Below are 25279 nucleotides of genomic sequence, written 5' to 3'. Positions count from 1 at the left end.
AATCGTGTGCAGGCTAAGTGAAAATTTTCGAGTCAGAATATCATGACTCTTGTATATATATAGACAAACGAACCAACCTAATGAATTGGTCTACCCATAAACGAATTGGGTTCATTCTAGAGTGACGAACCATGAACCACAAACCTGAATCGAACCCGATAACCCGGTGGCGTAGGGCTAAACATTTTGGATTTAGAGGGACCAAACAAGTGGTTCCACTTGGCAAACATTGGAAGGTGAAGTTGTAAAAGTTATCCTACTACTGGAATACTAGATCTCCGTTCTTCTTCAACTAGGACAGCAGAAGAAAATGGTAAAAAACCCCAACTTTGAGTTTGTACTTTGTAGGAGACCTTGGCGTCTAAAGAGTAAAGGAGAGCGTAGGACTCAACAGAATCTGCAACAGAGCATCTAAACTTCTTCTTCGCTTGATCCCATTTGTTCTTACGTCTTCTCCTGTAGTGTTTCCTGGTAAGAACTCTCTGCAATTTTTATCTTTTGTTGTTCTAGGATGGGTATTTTTTACTTCTCTCCATCTTTATTTTTGGATTTTACGTGGTGGGTATTGGAGATTTCTGTGTTTTTTACAATTTTATGTAGTTGGTATTGGAGATATCTCTGTTTGTTATTGTTTCACCATGTGAGAATTAGGGATTCCTCAGTTTCTGATGATTTTATGAGGTGGGTATTGGATATTTGGATCCATCTCCATCTATTGTTTATAGGGTATGTTTTGGACCCCCCCCCCCCTCCCCTTTTGTTTTTAATGGATTGTAGAAATTAAAATATTTTTTGTTATTATTGTATATGTTTTTCCTGTTTGACATGAAATGGGTTCTTAATTTTTTTTTTTTTTTAATTGTTGGTGGATATAAGAAATTTTATGTGATTAGTATTATTATTTTTATGTAGGTTAGAATTAAAGATCTCTATTATTATTTTCTCTGATATTGGATATTTGGATCCATATCTATCTATTATTTAGGGTGTGTTCGTGTGTTTTGGAACCCCCCCCCCCCCCCCCCCCAATTTATTTTTTAATGGATTGTAGAAATTTTCAATTGTTTTTCCCAATTATTGTATGTTTTTGAGTTATAATTTTATATGTTTTTCCTGTTTGATATGAAATGGGTTCATAATTTTTTTTAAATTTCTGTTGGATAAAAGATATTTTATTTGATTAGTATTATTATGTTTATGTAGATTAGAATTAAAGATTTCTGTTATTTGGTTAATTTGGAGCCAACTTAAATGGATTCAATGGCTGAAGAGCAATTGGATTACGGAGACGAAGAGTATGGAAGCCAGAAGTTGCAGTATCAGGGTAGTGGAGCAATCCCTGCACTTGCAGAGGAGGAACTAATGGGGGAAGATGATGAGTATGACGATCTCTATAACGACGTGAACGTTGGTGAGGGTTTCATGCAGATGCAACAATCCGAACCGGTCTCAGCGGGAGGTGTGGCGAATGAGGGAGTCCAAGCTCAGATGAATGACGATCTTGGTTCAAGGATCCCCAAACATGGTGTTTCAAAGGAGGTAACCATCCCAGGTGTTGAGATAGAAAAGAAGGATTCAAACGTAGGAGCAACTTTCCCTGACCAAATTACCAAGGGAATTGGGGATTACCCGGATGAGGTTTCTCAAAAAGGGAGTGTGTCAGCGATGGGTTCCGAAGCTCAAGTAGGAAATACTGAGTTTCGGGGACCATCACCCATTCCTCCCAAAAGTGGGGTTGATCCAAATCAAATGTCTTTGGGTCCTGGTGCCCCTAGAGGAGTCACACAGATGCCGATAAATCAAGTGAACTTGAATGCCAATCGTCCAATGATGAATGAAAATGTGATTCGTCCGGTCGTTGAGAATGGTAACAGCATGCTTTTTGTGGGAGAGTTGCATTGGTGGACTACTGATGCGGAGCTTGAAAGCGTGTTGTCTCAATATGGTAGGGTCAAGGAAATAAAATTCTTTGACGAGAGGGCTAGTGGGAAATCGAAGGGCTATTGTCAAGTTGAGTTCTTTGAATCAGTCGCTGCATCAGCTTGTAAAGAAGGTATGAATGGCCATAATTTCAATGGCCGAGCTTGTGTGGTGACTTTTGCCTCACCGCAAACTCTGAAGCAAATGGGGGCTTCATATCTAAACAAAACCCAAGTTCAAGCTCAATCTCAAGTATCGGGAAGGAGGCCAATGAATGATGGGGTTGGGAGAGGTGGTGGAATGAATTATCAAGGTGACAATGGTAGGAACTTCGGAAAAGTTGGTTGGGCTCGTGGTGGGCAAGGAACATTCAATAGAGGCCAAGGTGGTGGAGGAATGATGAGAGGAAGAGGAGGGGGTATCGGAGCAAAGAACATGATCGGGAGTGGTGTTAATGGTGGAAATCCTTATGGACAAGGCTTCGTGGGACCGGCTTTGGGGGGTCCGGCTGGTGGGTTGATGCATCCTCAGAGTATGATGGCTGCAGGATTTGATCCGACGTATATGGGACGAGGAGGTGGTTATGGGGCATTTCAAAATCCCGTTTTTCCCGGGATGATTCCTTCATATCAAGCTGTTAATACAATGGGACTTCCCGGTGTGGCTCCACATGTAAATCCCGCTTTTTTTGGTCGGGGAGTGTCTGCGAACGGAATGGGAATGATGGGCAACACTGGGATGGATGGACATCATGGTGGTATGTGGACGGATACAAGTATGGGTGAATGGGGAGGAGACGAACATGCACGAATGAAGGAGTCAAGTTATGCTGGAGATGATGGAGCATCTGATTATGGGTATGGAGACGCAAGCCACGAAAGAGGAGGAAGGTCTAATGCTTCCTCCCGGGAGAAGGATAGAGGTTCTGAGCGTGATTGGTCTGGGAACTCTGAGAGGAGGCATCGTGATGAGAGAGAGCAAGATTGGGAAAGATCTGATAGGGATCACCGATACAAGGAAGAAAAGGATGGGTATAGAGACCATCGACAAAGAGAGCGTGAATGGGATAATGGTGATGACTGGGATAGAGGGCAGTCCTCATCAAGGTCTCGGGTCAAGTCAAATATGATGCAAGAGGATGACCACAGATCTCGATCAAGGGACGTGGATTATGGGAAGAGGCGTCGACTACCTTCAGAATGAGAATCTAATAATACCTTTTTCTATCATCGTTATGGGAAGTAATTGAACAGGCCTTGTAAAGGTCGCATATTCACTTTCAGCGTCACTTTTCATTGGGTGGCCACTACTTCCATCAACCCATTACTCATAGGAGCGTGGCTTCAAATGGAAAGAGTAAGTTTTTCACTTGTGTGGTATAAGAGGGAAGAGCATATATATCCTCTGCTTCCATATTACTCCCTTCTGAACATCTTTTGATGCAACAATGGAGACTTGTGTGCTTAAAAATGATTAATAGTTTTTCGGTATGGGAGATTGAATTTTTTAGTATCCTGCTGCCTGTTATTTTCCACTAGTTTGACCGTCATTCCTTGTAGTTCTTGGCATGTGACCTATACACACTTGAAACCTTCTTTAATGTTTTATATGTATGTGTTCAGTATGTATCTGTGCTTTTTCTATTAACAGAATTTGCATACTCCCTTAGGCAAGACCTTTCGGTGTCATTAGATGCACATAATGGATCTTAATGTAATTGGTTCTCATTGTGTTTATTTGTCGGAACAGAGGAGTTGATTTTGCCCTTTTCTGTTGCACATCTTTATTCTAAGATTTGTGTTACAGGGGGATCCGACCATGTGTAGCCATGATAGTTTTATAGTAAGTCCTCATACATTGATATGTATCATTACTATAGTTTCAGATTTATCTTTGGTTATCTTTTTTATGATTGAGATTCAATAAAAGTGGGGCTTGCTACAGTTCTAAATTCCTATTGTGTGGCTTGATCCTTGAAATTGAGAAGTTTCTATACTGTGTTTCTTTTATATCTCTTGCCTAGAGAGCTAGAACCATGCCTTCAAAATTGGTTTGTACTTGTGAATTGTTATGGACATATGTTAATTGTATTTTGCTTGCATTCTAACTCAAGTGTAGTGATCTGGTCATTATTGAAGGTATAGGTTTGTTAATAGCTATTAATACTCAAATATTTTTAACAATTCCTCTGTAAATAAAATTTGTAGTAATTGTTTGTCACCTTATATCGAAGTTGTGGAGAAGAGAAAATTGAAAAAGATATAAAAAAGAGAAGACGTTAAGGTGCAATTAGATCTTTGTTAGTTAGAGGCTAGCTTAACTGAATGGGAAGCAATTTTACGCTCAAGCTGATAAGGTGAAAGAAGAAGTTAGTGAGGTCTGCATTGGTGTGTCAAGATAGCTCTTTTGAGGGAATTGAAAGGGAAAGACATGTTTCCTGGGGTCTAAATCTCCTTGAAGTGCCAATGGTTTTGTGCTTCGATTTCTTCTCCAACTAAGCAAAGTAAGTTTTAGCTTTAAGGGCCTGATGGATCTTGACCAGTGAAGAGATGTTGTAGGTGTTGGTTTTGGGTTTTTTCCTTAGACCTCCTTGTAAATTTCTTTGGTTGTTTGTAGGATGGTCCTTTTGACCTACATGTCATTTTTTTTATCTTCTTTGGGTTTGACGAAATTTTGTAGGTAAAAAAATATCTGTCGCAGACTGCCATGTGGTACAGAGGGAACCAGAGGGTGTCTTGTGGTTATAATAGATTAAAATTTTCATATACATTTGTAATTTGTTTACTATAGCAGTATAATAGTCTTCCCCCCCACCCCAACACCTTTGGATGGTGAATCGGTGAAACATGTCCTTATTCACTTTGTGATGCCATCAAAACTTTGGTCCTGGTTTCTTGGGCTGTCTTCTAAACATGTTGTGGGTGTTTTTGTTAGTTGGTCTCAACTGGGCACATGTTTCTTAGCATTCAAGAAGAAGTTGGGGAGCTTTGTTCCCTTCGCCATTTTGTTGGGGTCTATGGAAGGAAAGGGATGAAAGAGTTTTCAAGGGCAAGCAGAAGGAAGTCCATGAGATTGTCGCTGAAGTCTTGAGTCTCCTATTCCATTGGAACTCAGTCTTTATTGAATCTAGATGAGTCTTTTGGTCAGTTGGGATTGGGTTTGTAACCATGTGGCAATATCTTAATTTGCTTTCTTTTTTTTTTTTTCCTCCTTTGGAGAGGTCATCTCAACCATTCTCCCTTTTAATCAATCATTTTCACTCATAAAAAATAAATTCGTAGGTTTGTTACTTGTAAAATAAAAAAACAAATCTGAGGGTTGTATTATTTGTAAGAGATTTTAGGAGATTATAGCTACTGAATATATGTAACTATGACATGGCACTTTTATGATTTCTCGCTGTGTGGTCACATACCAATGTTGACTCACCTAAGTTAGATTATTTTAGGTGTTTTTTTATTTTTTTATTTAATAAAAATAAAAATAAAAAAAAGGTTTCTTAAGGAGGTCGTATGTGTCATCCTTCACACTACCAAGATGTTAAACACAATTATATTTCATTGAGTCTTCCCTTTTACATACATCCACTTGTATTATTACCTTGTACTTCAAGGTGATCTCTAATAGTCCTACACATAATGCATACATACCCATGCCCAGTCAAATGTTTATCAGTATCGGTGATGGTCAGCCATACAGATACAGATTGTAGGATTGTGGCCTATATGTACAAATTTTAACTTGGCATTTTCCTTTTTATCAACATATCCAGGGAGTAAAGCAGGCAATTCTTTACAACATTGCTGAATCAGCATATTTCGGTTAATCGAAGGAATAGGAGTGAATTGTCTTCCACAAATGGATACGTCGGATGATGGCAATGATCTCTGCTAAGTCTGAAATACTCCCAATGATGCTATCTCACTACAAAGAATTTAGCATTCATCATGCTATCCTCACACACTATGTAATCTGTTGTAATGGTGGTCAAACACCAGAGTTGTAAAGTGTTGAGGGGATGTTGGAGTCAGTTTCGGATCAATGTCCACCTGTCTGTATGCATAGCTTGATTTTACTGTAATTAGGAGCTTGATTTTTCATTTGGTTTAGAACGTGTAATTGGTCTTGTTGTGTCCTGCTTCATCAGTGAGTCGTAAAGGTCCTGTAAATGTTTTCTGGGGTTTGAACTTGTTCAAGTTTGATATGTTGCATACATCTTAGCAATTGAGTGAGGGCTGAGCTGTTGAAAACATTGTAACAATTGGGTTTCCTTCAATTGTAATGAGCCTTGGTAAGATTCAAAAAAATCACTCTTTATTGAAAATAGTTCCCTATGGGAATAAATTATCTTTCTTTCATATGCATTTGCTCTTCAATATGTAAATATTTGGGTGTTTCAGAAGTTTTTTGCTGCATTTAGGTTGGAAGATTTTGGGTAGATTTCTGCTGCATTTAGGTGGGAGAGTTGGGGGGGAAGGAATCTTGAAGGTTTCTTAGCTGTTCAGTAAGGGGATCAGATTCAGGGTGGGAAGAGGAGATAGGGTGAGATTTTGGGAAGACAAGTGTTGTGGCAATTCGATTTGATCACTTCAGTATCCTTTCCTTTATACAACTTCTCTGAAAAAGAATACTCAGAAGGTGATACTGGACATTTTGGATCTCTTATTTATTTGGAGCAAACTTTACAAGGACTTCAAAGGGGTGTTTTTCAAAGACTTTGTTTTTAAGTGGGATACACTTTGTAGTGCTTAATTTAGCCGAGGGAGGATGAGTTGTTGGGTGTAAAGCAGTTGGTCTTTTTTATTCTTTAGTTTGTGTTCCAGTCACTTGCATAGGGCCCATCTTGTCCTCTTGCTCTTTTCTCTTTAATAAGTTTTTTACACTAATCATGAAAAAAAAAAGTTTGGGTAGTTGGACCTGACTCCATTGCTCCCAAGGAGATTTCCAATTTTTCGTTATGACTTAGGTGTATGTAAGGTAATTATAAATTGTTATCTATCTTACCATTGTTATGGCTCTGATTGTTCTGATTGTTGAGGTTTCCTCATACATCACTATGTCTTCCTCCTATGTGCTATTGTTTCTTGGTGTTCTTTGTGTGTTTTGCCATCATGTATAGATTTTAAGCCTTCTTCAGACACTATATGATCATTGAGATCTTTGTGTTGCTTAATCTTTTTGTTTTGTTTTTTTCACTTCAGCCTTCGACGCATGTAGGTCCATGAGGTAATTTGGCATTGTTGAGCCTCATTTCTCTCTATTGCGCCCATACTATATTGATATTGAGTTGCATTTTTAAGTTAGATGGCGGCATTGGTGAAGATCAATTGATTTAGTGTTCCCTATTGGTTTATGCTTGTGTTGGCTATTTGCAAAACCAATTCTTTGGTAATTTACATAGGGATTGGTGTGGCATTAGTAAAAGTTGGCGTGGCAGTATAAGCTCTCTAACAATTAACAATTTGGAGCAAGGCTGTGTTTTAATCAAGTCCTCTTATTCATCAAATGAAATGGTTGATCTATCTTGGTTTTGGTCCATGGAACATGAATTTATCCATGTTTATGAATGAACATGGAATCGCTGTAACCAACTTAGACATCATGATATTATTTATGATTAACAGTGATACCAATTAATTACAATTTCCTTCACATGATCCTAACCATAGTCACAAAATTCTCTGAATTATCCAAAAAATTCGTAAAATTCTCTGAATTAGAGATTATTTGATAAATTCGTCGATGGAGAATTTCTTCACAAATTTGCAAAATTCACCGAGTAAGAGATTAGTTGATTAAACCATTGCTTGTTGCTAGGCCTTAAATGCTAGTTTCCATCAAAGGAATTGTTGAGATAGATCTTAAGCGGATACCTTAGTGCCTATCTCTAGGGAACATTGAACTTCTTTTGAGGGTGGAAAATGTGGGGACAACGACTCTGAAGGACTCTTTATTGAGAATATGTACCAAATGGTCCTTTAGTAAATAATACGGATTATTTAAATTTTATTAAGGTTCTTTCAAAGATTTTTTCATCTAAAAAAATATACGGAGTCAAATAAATTTTTTTTCTCAATTTATTTGATTAATAATATTTATTTTAAAAATAAAAATAAAAATAATTATTTATTAAAAATTATTCATAAATTCAGCATAATCTTACTTGACTCAACTTGCTAATTTTTGAGTTGAGTCAATTTGATGAACATTCAAGTCGAATTTTAAAATAAAATTACGATTTAACTATTTAAAATTATTTTTATATTTCAATAAATCTAATAAACATAGACCAAATCAGTTTGGGTTGGATCGGTTTTGGCTCGCCCATGTATAATTTGAGCTTGGGTTGATATTTATCTTTCGAGAACCAACAGGCCAAGAACTTCAGATCAGAGCGAGATTGAGAAAGTGTAAGAAATAAAAAAGAGAAACAATGGTGTGAGATTTTGTTTAGATAAGAGAAACATTGGACTTTTAAATTCAATGTTTAGATTTTGTTTTGTGAGAGAGAGTAGAGAAGGAGAGGAAGAGAGGCTCGATTTGTTTTTTCTATTTTACATTTTAAGTGATGTGAGGGAGGTCACGATAAATAAGAAAAAGTTCAGAGATGGCGTTGTTAAAATCGTATAAGATATTAAGTAATCTTGCACATGGTTAGTAAATTCGCGATTGATTCGCAAATTAGACGAATAATACTCTTTCCAATCAAAACTGTCGTTGGTTTCAAAGATTAGGATTAATTCGCAGATCTTTGAATCCCAACGACTAGATCGCAAATTGTACATATATCCTGTAAGTATTTTAATAAAATACTTCGTATTTTCCTATTCTCAATTCTAACTTCAAAACTCAAAAGAAGGGGGAAAAAAATCCTAAGTTGAAAATCGCCCCCACTTGCCCACGTGGAATTTACTGATTCGCCGTCGTGGGACATGATGATTTTGACATTAATTAGTATATTATTTTTTATACTTTTCATTTACATTGATTATTAGATGGATTAAAACTAAATTTTTAATTGCGAATATATATTTTATTGGATGAATGTGATTGTGGATTGTTTACTTAAGATATTTTTAATTTAAGTATTGATAATTTGATTAGTAGATGAAAATTGGTAGATATCATATGTCATATATATATGAATTTTTGAAAGTTTTAAAAATTGTTAGATCCAAATCATTTTCAAACTATTTTCATATCGTATTTTTATCTTCTTATGTTTTTTTTTACCAAATTTTCGAGTGAACTGGTGCTTCACTATTCCGAATGGTACCCGATATATTTTCATACCATTTTTTTCCTGTCCACGGAATTGCTAACTATGATTTTTTGCAATTAGATCGCACGTGATCTAACGACTGGGATCATTAGGACACATTTTGTCTTCCCTAACATTGTTGCCAAATGCATCCTATATATAATATATATATATATATGTGTGTGTGTGTGGTTTAGAAACTTCGGATTGGGCTGATTTTTTTTGTGAGGAAAATCTCTATGGCAAAGAGATCATCCTTGCCCAAAATCAGTACAATTTGAAACTTCTAAGTCTATTAAAAGTGGTTTAGAATTGTGAATCGTTGATTTTTTATCGAAAATTTGTAAACCACTTTTGATGGACTTAGAAATTTCGGATTGGGCTGATTTTTGGCAATGATGATCTCCTCACCATAAAGATCATCCTTACAAAAAATAAAAAAAAATCAGCCTAATTTAAAACTTTTAAGTCACATAGGACAAAAATTTTGACAGTGTTTTATTATCCTAAGATTATCAGCGATCACATATATATATAGGGAGCGGTTTGGCAACCCTAAAGTTTGCCAAACATTTTTTGTAAATCACTTTTGATGGGGTTAGAAGTTTTGGAATAGGCTGATTTTTTGTGAGGATGATCTTTACGGTGAAGAGATCATCCTCACCAAAAATCAGCTCATTTTGAAATTTCTAACCCTAATTTACAAGTTGAAGAATCGTGGACCGTCCAATTTTTATAAATCACTTTTGATGGGGTTAGAAGTTTTGGAATAGGCTGATTTTTGGTGAGGATTATCTCCATCATAGAGATCATCCTCACAAAAAATCAGCTCATTCCAAAGCTTCTTACCCATGTTTTGAAAAATATTTGGCAAGATGTTTGGCAAACTTTAGGGCCGCTGAATCGCCTCCATATATATATATAGATTTGCCATGAAATAGGTCAAAGTTAGTGCGACTGAAGTGTGCCACGTGGAATTTAAAGAGGGGGTGAGTCATGTTTGGTGTGACACCCATTTGGCCATTCCTGCACCGACGACCGATTGATCAGGTCAATAAAGCCACCAGTCCCTCACCTCTTACATAACTTTTACACCACAGGAACACAAACAAAATAACGGGTTCAACGGAAATAAAGCAACTAAACATTCACCGACACGTGTCAATAACCACAGCGGTTACAACCTCCACAATGAACAAACCTATATAAACCTCAGAACACTCTCCTTCTTCCTCATTCTTTTTTCCACTGCAGTGTTTCTCTATCTCACATAGAGAAATCTGCATTAAAAGAATCCATTAATATTTATACTTCCATTTTTACCCCTTCCTCTACACCTAAATTTACATCAATGGCACGACAAACCATTGTCATCCTCGCTCTCACCTTCATTGTAATAACAGGATCCGTCTCTGCACAGGCACCATCCAAATCCCCCTCAGCATCCCCATCACCCAAATCCCCACCCACAGTTTCGAAGACATCTCCCGCATCGTCACCCGCCACCGCTCCCCAATCATCCTCCGCCGCTACACCCCCAGTCAAAAGTAGCAGTGAAGATGCACCACCCACATCTGCCCCTGCAGGCTCTACAGACTCCCCCCCAGCATTGTCCCCTGATGGTGCAGCTGATGGATCCTCATCGGCACCAGCTCCGGGTTTCGAAGGGGGATATTACATGCCACCCATCGATTATAACGGCCTAGGAGCTGCACCTGCACCTTCAACTGAAGATGATACTAAGGCCGGGGGTGCATGCGCCTTGAAGGTTTCTGCTGTTGTGGGTGTTGCTGCCATTGCTACTTTCTTGTTCTAAGTTTATGCTCACATGTGAAGTGTTGTTGTATTAATTATGATGGAAATGTTGGTGTTAAGGGGTACTTGTTCAGTTTGTTATAATTGATTTGTTAACATATTTGTGTGTTTATTATTTGGGAGAGGACTTCTAAATTCTAATTCTTTTTTAATTTATTTTTTTTGATGTACATTTCTTATGCTTAATTGGAATTTGGATGAAGATGGGTTGAAATAATAAACTAAAATAGAACTTTTTGAAAAAATATCTTTGGTTTTCAAGGGGATGGGAAGTTGGAGACTCGTTTGGAGTTGGACACTAGAAATTTTCATTCTCTAAAGACATGTAACATAAAAGAGTATGCTACTCGCGCCCACTGTATACTCTCTCAGCCAGGGGCGGATTGACAATCGGGATTGTGAATCTTCAAAGTCTATGGATTGTGAGCTATTGTGACAGATTTTAGCGGTGGGTATAAAAAATCTGCCACTATCGGCCTCACAATTTTTTTTTCCACTCTTAGTTGCCCCACAACTATTTTTTTGCCTATTACTTGTCTCCTCAAAAGAATTTATACTCTTGGTTGTCCCCACATGGGCAAAATCCTGGTTCCGCGACTACCTACCCCTAATTTTTAATAACACTCTTTACACTCACTTACTAAAAATCTTCAAAGTCATCAAACAATCTTCGGAGGCTTTGAAATCAAACTTATTTTAGTTGATTCAGTAGGTATCTATCGAAAATTACAAATCCATTTAAGTATGTACCAACATACCAAACACAAGAAAGTTTTGTTCGGTGGATATCCTACTGAGCATAACTTTCTACCGGATATTACAAAACCAATTCAGTAGGTACCTATCGTACATTACAAAACATGTTCGATAAGTACCTACTAAATCAAATTTTCTCATGTAACCCTAACACCTCTAATCAAGTCTATTGAATCTATTTTGTAATGTTCAATAGGTAACTACCGCATTGGATTTGTAATGTTCGATAGGATACCCACCAAATCTGCAAAAAAAAGTTTGATATAAATCTACCAAACAAAATCTATCAAAAAATATTCGAGTTCTTCAATTCAAAAGTGTCTTTTTAAAGGTCTTAAAAGTGTTTTTTCCATCTTTTTTTTATGATTAAATGCAAAAAAATTCAAAAAAAAAAAAAGAGATAACTTGAAAAAAATCCTAAAGTCTAATCTCCATTGATTCAATCTCTCAAAAAAATCAGAAGGAGATAAATATGAAGAGAGAGAGAGAGAGAGACGTTGAAGGAGAGAATTAATAGAGAAGATGGTGAGATGGTTCGGGTTTTCATTCAGTAGATAAATTGGAGAAGATGGTGGGTGTATAGAATAATTCGATGAGGGTATATGTGTAATTTTCTTTTATTTATTTATTTTTTAAAGATTCCACTTAAGTGGGCATTGAGAGAGTATATGGCGGGTGCAAAGTAGCATGACTCTACCAAAATATAGAGTCCACATTAGTTAAAAAGCAGCTAGTGGCACTCAACTTTTACCAATTACTCTATTACAATCTAATTAAAATAAATAAAATAAGTAAATGATTGAGAATAAGTAAAGGTTGGGATGCCAATAGAAACTACTGACATTGTATGAAGGAGTGTTATAATGTCTTGTAATGGTGATATTATAATTTGAGCCAAATCTTTTATGTTCAAAGAGTGTGTTTTAATTTTTAATTGAGGTGTGATAAATAATTTAAGATATTGGGATGTAAAAAGTAAAAGTTGACTCTCATTAATAATTATGAAGACTTTTTAGGTGATTTAGATGTACCCTCCCCATTTTGATGAATATTTGAAATACCCTTGTGTATCCAAAATGATTAGATACCCACCTTGACTATGTCATTCTATGATAGATTAAAACATCTAAAACACCCTTATATTAGACCTCTTGCAAAAAATAATTGATTACCTACAAAAATCCTTTCTTTTCAAACTTTTTTTTTCTTCTCAAATATTCACCAAAGCTTGGAGGATTATTCTTAAAGAAAAATTCTACATTGGCTTCATTGCATTCAACACTACGTCTACGCTGATGTGCAAGTCTGTACAGAATCAAAGATGCTTTTCCACAAGTACGAGTGACAAGATCTATGATTCTGTGTACAACACCAGGTCAGTGCAATGTCGGTAGGAAGTAAATGTAGAACGACTAATGTCTAAATTATGAGCTATGCTAAATTGATTTAAAAAAAAAAAAAGCTCAAATACACTCACCGACGTCGTGGTACATACAGAATCATAATTTTTTCCTCGAGATACATAAGAAAAATAATGATTCCGTGATCGGTGCCACTTCAGTCAGTGTATTTGAGTGCTTGTTTTTTCAGTCAATTTAGTATTATCCCTAAAGAGTCATCCTAAACTGACTTCTTTGGACACTGCATTCAACATTGCGTGGACACATCAATATTCAGAGAACCATATATTTTTTTTCTCAAGATACAATAAGAAAGATTAGTGGCTCTCAACACACTGCCACGTCAACATAATTTTCAAGGAAGTCAGTTCAACATTTTCCATTCTTAAATAATCCATGACTTCTCGAGTTTCCAACAATGTTGGACACTTCAATCCAATGAGTTCAGCTGGAACAGAAATGTAGTTTGGGGCACCAAACTATTTGCACCCTTTGTCTCATCAATGATGCATGACGATGAATAAAGAAAATGAAATACTAAGGGTAGGGAATCTAGTTAGAGATTTGGGTTAAGGATTTTGATTATAATAGAGTCATCGTAAAAGTTTAGGGTAAATCCCAAAGGTTTAGTTGTGGGTTTAATTACAATATTTCACAATTACGATTTGGGATTTAAGGTTATATCATAAAAGAAATAGTTAAAGGTAGGGGTGCCAATGGGTCGGTTCCGTGTATACCCATAACCAAACCCGAACCCGAACTTGAACATTGATTTCAATTTAGATTTTGGGTATGGGACCTTTGAACCAAACTAACCCAAGAGATACCCGTTACCCATTAATATATATATATATATATATATAGGGTCAGGTTCAAGGGCCATATGAGAAAACTTTCGTTTTTCAAAATAAGGGTTAGAGGTTTTGGATTGAGCTGATTTTTTGCAAGGATGGTCACTATGATGAGAAGATCATCCTCACAAAAATCAGCTCAATCAGAAACTTCTAAATCTATCAAAAGTGATTTACAAATTAGTGATAAAAATTGGTAAAAAATCGACGGTCCACATTCTAAATCACTTTTAATGGGGTTAGAAGTTTCAGATTGGGCTGATTTTTTTTTTTTGGATGATCTTCCCATCATAGAGATCATCCTCACAAAAAATCAGCTCAATCCAAAATTTCTAACCCATATTTTAAAAATTTTTGAAAAACGAAAGTTTTCTCATATGTTTTCTCATATGGCCCTTGAACCTGACCCATATATATATATATATATATATATATATATATATATATATATATATATATCGGGTTCCTGCGACACACATTGCGACAACGTGTTTGTCTTATATGGGCAAAAATGTTTGGAATGGGCTGATTTTTTGTGAGGATGATCTCTGTGATGAGGGGATCATCCTGGCAAAAAATCATCCCATTCCAAAACTTGTAACCCCATCAAAATTAATTTACAAAAATTGGACGGTCTAGAAGTTTCATAATGAGCTGATTTTTGGCAAGGATGATCTCCTCACCACAGAGATCATCCTCACAAAAAATCAGCCCATTCCAAACATTTTTGCCCATATAAGACGAAACACGTTATCTATATGTGTGTTGAAATGGTTGTCGTTTGAACCTGACCCTATATATATAATTTGACTTAATTTCTAAGGGTTGTTTTGCTCAAATGGATTACCACATCAGCAATCCAACATCACAACCCTTTAAATTTCATCCAAAAACTCATATATAAAAATTCAAAAATATTTATTTAGGGATTGATCCAAGGTTTTGAGAATAATGGCTACCGAACTTCCACCTAACTTTTTAAAAATTCAAATGTGAAAAATAAATTTTTTAATATTTTTTTATAAGTTCATAGAATTTTGTCCTTTGAAACCCTAAATCATCAGATCATGTTTTTTTATGTTACAAGATGAGACCAAGGAGCCTTGGTAAGGGTGAAATCCTTACTAACTTAGTAAGGCTAGTTAAACTCTTTTATTTGTTTGTATTGTTTGAACTTTTAATGGGGTGTTTTAATCTTTAAAAAGATTAAAGATGACAAAAATCTAACCTGTAAGCATGTGAGTGTAATTTTTTTTTTCTTTGAAGTTGAAACTTGAGAAGGAGAGAAGGGAACATGGATAAAGGTTTAGAAAATAGAAAGAGTTCGGACTTGAGAATTAAGTTATTTGTTTGAGAAGATATTAAATAGGGACAATTATCAAAAAAATACAACAAAAAAAAGTATTTATCAAAACAAATCCAATTTTTAAAATATTTCAAAAAAGATACAAAACCGGTCTTTGAAAGACCGATTTTTCTCTCTCCTCAAATTTTCTCAACACATTCTCTCTCCTCTAATATTTAAAAAAAAATGAAATTTTTTTTAAAATCGATCTTTGAAAGACCGGTTTTTATCTCTCTCATTCATTTCTCTTACCATTTCTCTCTCTTCTATTATTTAAAAAAAAAATGAATTTTTTTAAAAAAAGTTTTTCTCTCTCTTCATTCATTTCTCTCACTCTTTACTCTCTCCTAAAAAAAACGAATTTATTAGAAGAGAGAGAGAAAAATCTATTTTAAAAAAATTTCGTTTTTTTTTAAATAATAGGAGAGAGAAAGAAGTGAGAGAAATGAATGAAGAGAGAGAAAAAATTTTAAAAAAAATTCGTTTTTTTTTAAATAATAGGAGAGAGAAAGGGGTGAAAGAAATGAATGAAGAGAGAAAAAAAAATTTTTAAAAATAAATTCTTTTTTTTTAGGAGAGAGAAAAGAGTGAGAGAAATGAATGAAGAGAGAGAAAAAAGTTTTAAAAATAAATTCGTTTTTTTTAGGAGAGAGAAAAGAGTGAGAGAAATGAATGAAGAGAGAGAAAAACTTTTAAAAAAAATTCGTTTTTTTTTTAAAATAATAGAAGAGAGAGAAATGAATGAAGAGAGATAAAAATCGGTCTTTCAAAGATCGATTTTTAAAAAAATTTCATTTTTTTTTAAATATTAGAGGAGAGAGAAAAATCGGTCTTTCAAAGACCGATTTTGTATCTTTTTTGAAATATTTTAAAAATTGGATTTGTTTTGATAAATACTTTTTTTTTTGTATTTTTTTGATAATTATCCCTATTAAATATTGAAAAATCTCTCCATAACTATTAATTACTATTGATTAATTATACTACTAAATAATAATATAAACATCCTCTTAAATAATAATAAAAAAAACACTCTATTTACCCATTTATCTAATGGGTACCCGATGGAGACCCAATTCTTAATAGGTCCTTAAAATTACTACTCATAATCGACTCGAAAATTAACCAGGTCTCTCATAGTGGACCCAAAACCGATTAATTGATTTCGGGTAATTGAGTACCCATTGACACCCCTAGTTAAAGGTTGAAATTTGTAGGGTAGGGATTAAGGGTTGTACGAAAGGGGTTTCAAGAAGTCAAGATTCAAGATTTCAATAATCAAAATTCAAGAATTTTAATAAGATTAAGGAAGGGTTCAAATACGTTGATTTGACACAAATAAACAAAAATATATATTAAAAAATAGATTGAAGAAGAAAATAAAGGAAAAAAAGATTAAAGAGAAAATATAGTAGATTTAATCACCCCAATGATTTCTATGGTATCATCACGTTGAATGCATTAACATCTAAACATGCATAATGTTCAAAATAAATTATTGACCTCATCTACAATGGGTTTAGGAGTCGCCACCATCAAAAGAGTTTAGGTGTGAATGGATACCACAAAAAAAGTTTAGAAATTTAATTTTTAACTTGTAGTGACTCATATTGAATAGATAAGGGGTATGTTTACCTAAATAACTAAATAATGAGGTTCGGTTGAGGGGCAAGGAAAGTGTTAAGTACCTTGTCCCACCCATCAAATGATGTTTACCAAAAGTATGACCATACGTGAAGTAGAAAATCAATTTTTGATATTTAAAAACTAGAAGGGGATTATAGAGAAATTAAAAGGAAAATTGATTATAGCTTTATTTTATAAAATGGAAAAATAAATACGGTGAACAAGCTAAATAAAGAATTTTTTTTTTGTGAGCTTGGGACTTGAGTGTAAATCCACATGGATTTCACTCTCTTGGGTCCCTAAGCTCTTTTAGACACATAATGCTCACTTGACAACCCTTTTTTTATTAGTTTAGTCCTGGGGGGGTAGGGGTGCATCTATGATTTGGATAACTTCAGAATATAACAATGAGCGTTTCATGCATGAAATGTGTCTCAATGGGATTGTTTTTGTTGGCTTAGAGAGTTAGGTGTAAATTTAAGAAGATTCATACCTTTGACTCATAGCCCTTTTTGAAAATACGATGTGTGTATGTTGTGTATGCACGAGTGTTCTAAAAGGAACTTATTACAATGGACTTACAAGGAGAAGATTACCTCCTAAGAGGTATTACTCTTTTACTTTTAAGCCATGAAAAATAAGAAAAAAAAAGCTAAACTAAGAATTGCAAAATTTCTTGAAATTAAGATGAAATGGAAACAACTAATACTTTTGGAATTTAAATGTTCTCTATGGAACTTATTATGAACTTATAGGGAGAGATTACCTCACATGAAAGGTTTACTCTTTACCACCCAATCCATTGAATTAAGGAAAATTAAAAGCTACATTGCTACAACTAAAGATAATCAAAACAAAGGGAATGGGAGACAAGAAGAGGGGATTTAGAGGGAAAATGTGCAATAAACTGAAACTAAACTCTTCTGACTTTGGTTCTCTTTTTTTCTTCCTTCTTAATTAGCTCTTCTTTCTCAAAAGGACCTGTAGGTAAGACGAGATTTCACTTGGACTTAAATTTTGGGGTGTAGGAAAGCTTAGAGAAATAAAATTGATAGAATTTGGGATCTTGGAGGTCCTCTTTTTTTTTTGCATTGGATATGGATTTTATTTATAGGTTTTTTGAAGACCCTTGAGGATAAACTTATCCAAATTCTTGGAGTTCCTAATATTTTCAATAAAACCTTGAAAAATAATATCAATTATCCTCTATCAAGTTGTCTTTGATTGTCTTTTACACCCATATGAGTCTTAACAATCATGACGATTAAGGGATATGAATGTAAAAAACAACAAGGTTTTAGAGAATTTTATGAGAGGGTTAAAGTTGTCTAAGGCCCTTGACTTTGGGTCAATCTCTAGAGAACTAGGTTAAATGGCATGTAATTTGGTGCTTGATTTTTGGATTTTCTAATCAGTACACCTAGCTAGGTTTCTAACATTCCAAGGATAAAAATGTTTTTGCCCACAAATTTTAGAGTATTCTCTTGGTTGGATAAAATGGTCATGACTCTTGGAATATGGTCAAATTACATATAATCATATGGAAATCCTCTTGAATTGTGAGCAAGGTTAGGGGGCATAAAAGTAAATCACCTTTAATGAATCTTAACAAGATGACGTTAGGGAGGTAATTCAACTCAAGTAGCCACTTGAGTCAAGATTGGAAGAATGGGATGATTACTAGAAAACCTTGGTGGAGAAAATTAGGAAGAGGTTAATGCATGGGCATTGTAGGAATTGTAGAGGCTTTTCTTGAGAAATAAACCAATTAGGGAATGCTTCAAGAATCATTTCCTTAAGCAAATCTCGTGCACACAAGGGCTTATATCAAGGTCAAAATAAAGCTACTTTGCATTTAGGTGGGCAACGAGTGCAAAAATTGCCTGTCAAGTAACCAAACAAAGACCATCACAATAATGGCATGCCCTTTGGGTGACCAACGATCAGGCAAGCTTATGTTTGATCGTTAGTCACTAAGGAGCAGGCTAAAAATCGAAATTTGATTTATGCCTTGATCTTGCTTAGAGTAGGTCCTACTCAATTTATTGAAATTCTCTCGAGTTCATCCTTCCTCATTAAATTCGATCAAGCTCTCAGATTTGTTCAGTCAAATTGGGGTGTCAACAGAGATGTTATCACAATCTCCAAAGGTATTTAGGGGTGTCAATGGATCAGTTCCTAAGGAACGTAGAACCATAGCCATGATATTTAGTTATGTTCCGGTTCTTGTCGGTTCCAGGTTCGGTTCCAAAATAAATGAAATCAAAACTGCCAAAAATCACGAGTACCTATCGGTTCTGGTTCTCAAGAATGGAATGAGAAAAAAAAAAAGTATTTCAAATCATTATAATAATAATAAAAATCCTTTAAAAAAATTAACATATTATCGACAAAATTATTAACTTAGTTATAATTTGTTATACTAAAGATACAAATTAATGATTTTTTTCAAAAAAAAAAAGAAATTTATCTTTGTTAAAAGTAATAAATTTTTAGAAGAGTAGTTCATTTTAAGATCCAATCGATAATTTATATGAAAAATTTAAGAATTTTATAGAAGATTCATTTATTTTGAAATAAATAAAAAAATACCTTAAATCATCTATAGTATGGAAAGAAATGACAAAATAAATCGGTTCCGGGTACTCTCGAGTACCCATTGGATAGATCCTAAAGGTTCCGGTTCCATTTTAAACTTGGCTCTAATCAGTTCCAATAAAAGGGTTCCGGAACTGGGGTTTTGATTCCGATTAAGTTTTGGTTAAATGGGTACCCATTGACACCCCTAAAGGTATGTATACTTTCTCTAATGATGAGTAGAGCCAAGCCTCATAAGCAAGTGTGTACGCATGAGCTATCAAGCAATGCCCAACACACGACCAAAGTTGCTTCGAGCATGTGTACAATGGGTCGCCTTGTATGTTGCCAAAGGTATTCACCCATCATATATACCTCTTATATATTGCATGTGCAGTTGTGCCCTACATGCGTGGGTTTTTAAGGATTACTTGCAGGTCACAATTTTCAAGTACGATACAAGGTGACTACAACACATGGGTACAGCTGATAAATGTTTCTGGGTTTGTGGACATATAGCCCATTACAAAAATTCTTGAGGAAATCAACCTTGCCGGGACTGCTTTGGGTTTCACCATATATAGCGTCGTGATAATATGATGCTCCCCTCTGACACACGCCCCCATTACATGATCGTAGATCATTTGTCTCGGGATATGCTTAACAATAAATCTTTTTCTTGTGTATCCCAAGGCAAATGATCTACGATTCTGTGATGGGGCATGTGTCAGAGGGAGACGTCAAAAAATCATTACTCTTAACTATATTGTATAATAGCATTTTTAATTAGCGCAACAATTATTATTGTACATTTATTTTTGTTTCAATTCTGTCAATTAAGGTATCATTTGGAGGGAGAGGTTCCCCACACCTCCAAAACACTTTTTCCAAGTCAAATGATTCTTTGGCCCACATTCAGATTTCCATAGAAATTAGGTTCCAAAACTGGGTCAGAAGTTGAAGCTGCCTCGACTAACTTTTAGATTTTAGTTTCTAAGAGAATCTGGACTCAACGTCGCAGCCTTGGAAAATAAGGTTTTTAGACACAAATAATTATATTTAAATGAGACCAAAATTTTAAGTAAAAATCCAAAATGTCAAAGTTGCTTCTAGTCCTGAAAGTACCGTTCAAAATGAATATCAAAATGTCTAACATAAACTATTTAAATAAGCCTAGATTTTCTGGAAATGCTTTTAGACCCGAAAGGCACTTCTTGAACACTGTCACTTGTTACCACAAATTATGGTTTACCGAGTAATCTAATCTCAGGTGAGATAAATCATTTAGTTCAATTTAAAATGATTTATATTAAAAAATCATGATTCTTTTTATTTTTATTTTTTATAAAATGTAGTGGATTAGAAAATTCTGTCACCACATCATATTTCTATTTAAAAAATAAATACAAAAAACTAGTTGACTCGGACGAGTCATATCAGATCTTGACAAGTCAATGTGAAGGACGACTCACATTGTAAATCTCTCTTGTTCAAGGACAATACCTTGATAACTCGCTTTTTAGAGATTAAAAAGTAAAATAATAATAATAATAATAAATTGATTAGATGGGTGAACGGGTGACCCTATCTGTCCGATTTGTGCACCGACTATATCCATAATGGGTGTATGTGAGTAGGGTCGTTGGGATGGTGGTACCTACTTACCAGGTCAAGACATAGAAGTCCTCTTAATGTACTATAGAGGGTAACTGCATATCTTAATTAGTTTTCGGATCCTAGCTAAAATTATCAAGTACTTGTAACAAACGCTGAGGCCCTCTTCTATGTTTAATAATGTACCATTAAACCCCAAACCACATAAACTACACGACTTTCAAACCACAGATTCATCACTTCTGTGAGAGAGAGTACCCAATATTTATTGGGTTAGGTTCACTTCATCTATGATCCATAAAACTTTTCATATTGTCTTCTTTGCAAAGTACGGTGGTGAGAACGAGGAGGATTCCAGTGAGGTGGGCCCTCTAATTGTGTTGATCACACTCTAGACATTTGTAAATTGTATAATTGGGCTAGGGTCCAGGTCCACATGCATTATGTACAAGCTTTCTATGTACTGTGGATCATTGTCTATGGAGGACAACTAGTACTGCTGTCTGCTGGGCCCAATATCCCAATATATGTGGTGTACATGTAAGGTTTGTGCTCACATGAGTGGGGTCCCACGTAGAAGATCTATCTCTAGTGCTGATTCCAGGAAAAAAAACTGTAGAATCGATAGATTCTATATGTTACGCATGACATATAATGGGTCCCTTTCCCAAGCCTTGGGGCAGTAACATAGATATACTATCTATGTAGAAGTAGTTGTAATTAGTAACCATTAGAACCTTGGCTGCTTGATGAGCAGTCCCTATTCAAAATGAGTGAGCCAAACATGTCATGTGAAGAAAGTCGTCATTAATTGTTGATTTGTGGGTTTCATTCTAGTGGTCATAGTCTGAATTGTTTAGGAAGATCCACCCATGTGGGTGGGTCTCCAAACATCGACATCACAATATGCAATTGTTCTTCGACCTTGTGATCATCGAGCGGTGGTCAATTCAAATCCAAAACAACTTTCAGCGGGAGAAAGACCATCATTGAATAATTGATTGGTCATTAATTCAGCATGTGCTAAGTAGTTTAGTTGGTAAAGTCTTTGGAAAATGATATGTAAAAGACTTGGGCTCAAATCATCCCGTCAACGCCGACTTATTGAACAGATTAAAAACAAGCTTACCGATAAAAAAATGTTCATTAATCTAATGATCACACACATTGTTTTGTTGAATATGTCAAGGTCTCACACTAATGTATGTACACTCCATGGCGCGTGTTAGAGGAAAACAACATGCTTACCATGCACTCATGGATAGGGGTGTCACAATTAAAGCTGGTGGTGTGAGTTTAATAGCAACTGAGAATTTTTGGAGACAAAGAGCTTTTACAAAGCTGCTTATTCGGCCATGGGTGTGTATATGGTAGGGAATTACTTATCTCAAAAGAAAGAAATGAATGTGGATGCCACATTTTCAAAGATGTAGTTATAGTTTGTCCTCAGAAGATTTCTTCTAAAGTAAAGAAGATCAAAGGCATGTGCTCACCCCTTATGTCCCATCAACACCTATCATACCTCTCATGTGGGCCCAACTCAAGAAAAAATATCATGAGAGAGAAAGAGAGGAGAATGCATTTTAGAGAATTATTAGGTAGGGGGTATTATTTTCATTCTTTGAGAAATTTAAAGGGGAGGGTTGGAAAGTCATTAGAGTGGAATTATTTATACCTTTAAAGGTGCTTGAACACTTTGATATTTCAAAATTAGGTTCTCAAATTTTGAATTTTTTTATGTGATATTGAGACCAGTTATGATCTATTTATCTGGTTCTTAGAAGCCAATTAATTAATATTAGTAGTAAATCTTCACCCAATCTCTTTAATCCATTTGAATGATACAACATATTCCATGCTCTTAAAAGGTGGTGGTGTGTAACTTTTCTTTTTTAAATCTAGAGAGAGAGAGAGAGAGAGAGAGAGAGAGAGAGAGATTGTATGAAGCCAATATATAGAAAATTTAATCTGTCAACACTTCTGGACTTGTGTCTGAAGGATCCGAAATGGTTCTCAGAGCACCAAACCGAGGTTGTAAATATAAGACCTCCCCCCCCCCACCCAAAAAAAAAAAAAAAAGCAAAAACAAAAGACAAGACCAAGCCTAACTGCTTGTAAATACAAATTTAGTACTTTCGTCCTCATCCCTTCAACATTCATTCAATTCTATAATAATTATAGGAGAATTAAACCAAATTTCATCTCCAAACAATTGCAACCGATTACGATTAGCAACGGGAACCCTTCTTGCAATTGAGTGCACCAGCTGCCGTTGTGATCGAACCCACCAGAGAAGAAGGCCTTGCACCCAAGCTCGAAGCCTTGGCGTAGCTCGACGATGCTCCTGCCCCGGATGGCGTAAAGAAAGCACCATTCAACATCAAATCTCCTTCAGACCTCCAATTCCAATTCTTCCAGTCACTCATTGGTGCATCCTCATGTTTGGTCACCTGCATCATTAATGGTTGAAAAAAATTAGTCTTACCCCCCCACAAAAAAAAATAATGTTACATATAAGGTGAAAATTAAATTAAATTACTAGCTCCACACCTCTTTACTATCCATGTCATCTGGTGCAAGAAATCTATTTCCTTGACTATTAATGGTAGGTTCAGCACTTCCACCAATGGCATACATTTCCCAATGTGTGTAGTCATTGTTCACCACATGAAAATAGCCATGTCTACACCTGCAAATTTGAACCCAACAACCATGACCCACTTTAAAATATTGATCATTATTTTGACCTATAGTCGATCGATCACTCACCGTCCAATATTTGGAATATTTAAAAATAAAAAATAAAAACAAAAAGGGGCTAAGTTAACTCATTATGACTTTATTACTTTACCTTGGCATCCTTTGCACAAGTCCTTCTCCGAAGTGATTGAAGGCTATAGTGACTTGCATGTTCTTGTCTTGAGTGTAAGTGTCACTGTGTCCCAAGAGCATGACTTTGTCATGGTGGGTCATGTAATTGTTTGATATGGTAATAGCTGTGGACCCATGAATGGCATCAACAAGTCCATCATTGCAGTTAGAAAGAGAACAATGGTCCACCCATACATGGCTACCACCAAAGATGGAGACTCCATCACCATCTGATATGGTCCTCCAACCATAATGACTAGTTGAGCTTCTCACATTAGCATTCCCACCTTGTTTACAATCATGTATGTTTAGCCCATGGATGATAATGTTGGTTACAAACTGTATGGTAATGCAAGGCCCACCAGCAATGTGTACGCTCGCACCCCTTCCATCGATCGTCTTGAATGAATTCATGATTAGCTCTTCCTTTAGCTTAATGACCATATCGCGAGCAAAGATGATCCATAGAGGCTCTTCTTGGATAACAGCATATCGTAAAGTGCCGGGCTTGGGGTTCACTGCATCATCGTCACTAGAGTCCGTAACGACATAAATGCGACCATCTCTTCCACCTATTGCTTGCTTACCAAACCCAATTGCACAATCGGCTAACCGTTGGCGGTTCTTCTCCCAATTGGGGTCGCACCGCCAACAGTCATCGATGGGATTGCCAGTTCCACAAGAGAGGTAGCCCAAATTTCTCCTAGAGGAATTGAGTTTCCTGAGACCCAAAAATAAATGTGACACATTATATTAGCCAAACATGTAAAGTTATAAACTAAATACTAACTACACCTTAGTACTACTAAATTAAGCACAATGTGGGATGAAGATAGGTACTAGTTTACCTCTCTACTTCTTGTACTACTAGATCAGGGTCTTGAACTGGTGAGGAGGAAATGAGTGTTGGAGCAAGAATAGAGAAGAGGAAGAGAAGAGTGAGAGATGGAGAAGCCATTTGTCTTTCTTACTCTCTTCTCTTTGTTTGGAAGAGAAATAAAAGAGGAGAAATGGGAAGAGAGGGATGAGAAAGGGAAGAGATGGAGAGGGGATTATAAAGGAATAAAGCCGGGAGAAAAGGCGTGATTAAACTAAAAATGTGGGACCCTCTACTTCGTGATTACCGGTTTTAAAGGATTCTCATTTGGTAGTTTGGGTCGTTAAGTAAGCAAAGGAAGCCAAGACTTTATTTATTTATTTATTTTTACTCTCTCCTTCTCTCTCTCTCTCTCTCAACCTTTAT

At 35.6% G+C, this 25279-nt stretch overlaps 3 protein-coding genes across 6 annotated transcripts; 2 read left to right on the top strand and 1 right to left on the bottom strand.

The window, feature by feature from the left end:
* Positions 1–313: 313 nt before the first annotated feature.
* Positions 314–6278, top strand: LOC147398665 (uncharacterized). 4 transcript variants are annotated; one of them, XR_015179973.1, is made up of 3 exons: positions 314–471; positions 1204–3276; positions 5693–6278. XR_015179973.1 is itself a non-coding variant. In XM_086447925.1 (2 exons), the coding sequence occupies exon 2, from the start codon at positions 1363–1365 to the stop codon at positions 3121–3123; it is 1761 nt and encodes a 586-aa protein (XP_086304051.1). In that variant the 5' UTR covers positions 316–471; positions 1271–1362; the 3' UTR covers positions 3124–3872. The 4 variants fall into 4 exon arrangements, 3 of the variants coding, with proteins under 3 accessions (XP_086304051.1, XP_086304050.1, XP_086304049.1); XM_086447925.1 differs by lacking the exon at positions 5693–6278 and having other exon boundaries at positions 316–471; positions 1271–3872; XM_086447924.1 differs by lacking the exon at positions 5693–6278 and having other exon boundaries at positions 317–471; positions 1243–3872.
* Positions 6279–10403: 4125 nt separating this feature from the next.
* On the top strand, positions 10404–11155 carry LOC147398664 (uncharacterized). The gene has a single exon (XM_086447922.1). The coding sequence runs from the start codon at positions 10533–10535 to the stop codon at positions 10995–10997; it is 465 nt and encodes a 154-aa protein (XP_086304048.1). The 5' UTR covers positions 10404–10532; the 3' UTR covers positions 10998–11155.
* Positions 11156–23102: 11947 nt separating this feature from the next.
* LOC147398663 (putative pectate lyase 5) lies at positions 23103–25073 on the bottom strand. The gene is made up of 4 exons (XM_086447921.1): positions 24885–25073; positions 24017–24757; positions 23716–23854; positions 23103–23615 (listed from the first exon to the last, which is right to left on the bottom strand). The coding sequence occupies exons 1-4, from the start codon at positions 24992–24994 to the stop codon at positions 23394–23396; spliced, it is 1212 nt and encodes a 403-aa protein (XP_086304047.1). The 5' UTR covers positions 24995–25073; the 3' UTR covers positions 23103–23393.
* Between the last annotated feature and the right edge of the window lie 206 nt (positions 25074–25279).

The sequence above is a fragment of the Akebia trifoliata genome, chromosome 7 (genome assembly GCF_017979445.1).
Source record: "Akebia trifoliata isolate Shusen 1 chromosome 7, ASM1797944v1, whole genome shotgun sequence".
NCBI classification, from domain to species: Eukaryota; Viridiplantae; Streptophyta; class Magnoliopsida; order Ranunculales; family Lardizabalaceae; genus Akebia; species Akebia trifoliata.
The sequence above is the reverse complement of the archived record's forward strand: the minus strand, read 5'-3'. Positions and strand labels throughout refer to the sequence as shown.

Coding starts and splice junctions, on each gene's coding strand:
- LOC147398664 (XM_086447922.1), top strand. CDS start 10,533: ATGGCACGACAAACCATTGTCATCCTCGCTCTCACCTTCATTGTAATA.
- LOC147398663 (XM_086447921.1), bottom strand. CDS start 24,994: ATGGCTTCTCCATCTCTCACTCTTCTCTTCCTCTTCTCTATTCTTGCT. Junction 24,758..24,884: donor GTAGTACAAGAAGTAGAGAG/GTAAACTAGTAC, acceptor TTTGGGTCTCAG/GAAACTCAATTCCTCTAGGA. Junction 23,616..23,715: donor ATGACATGGATAGTAAAGAG/GTGTGGAGCTAG, acceptor TTAATGATGCAG/GTGACCAAACATGAGGATGC.
- LOC147398665 (XM_086447924.1), top strand. CDS start 1,252: ATGGATTCAATGGCTGAAGAGCAATTGGATTACGGAGACGAAGAGTAT.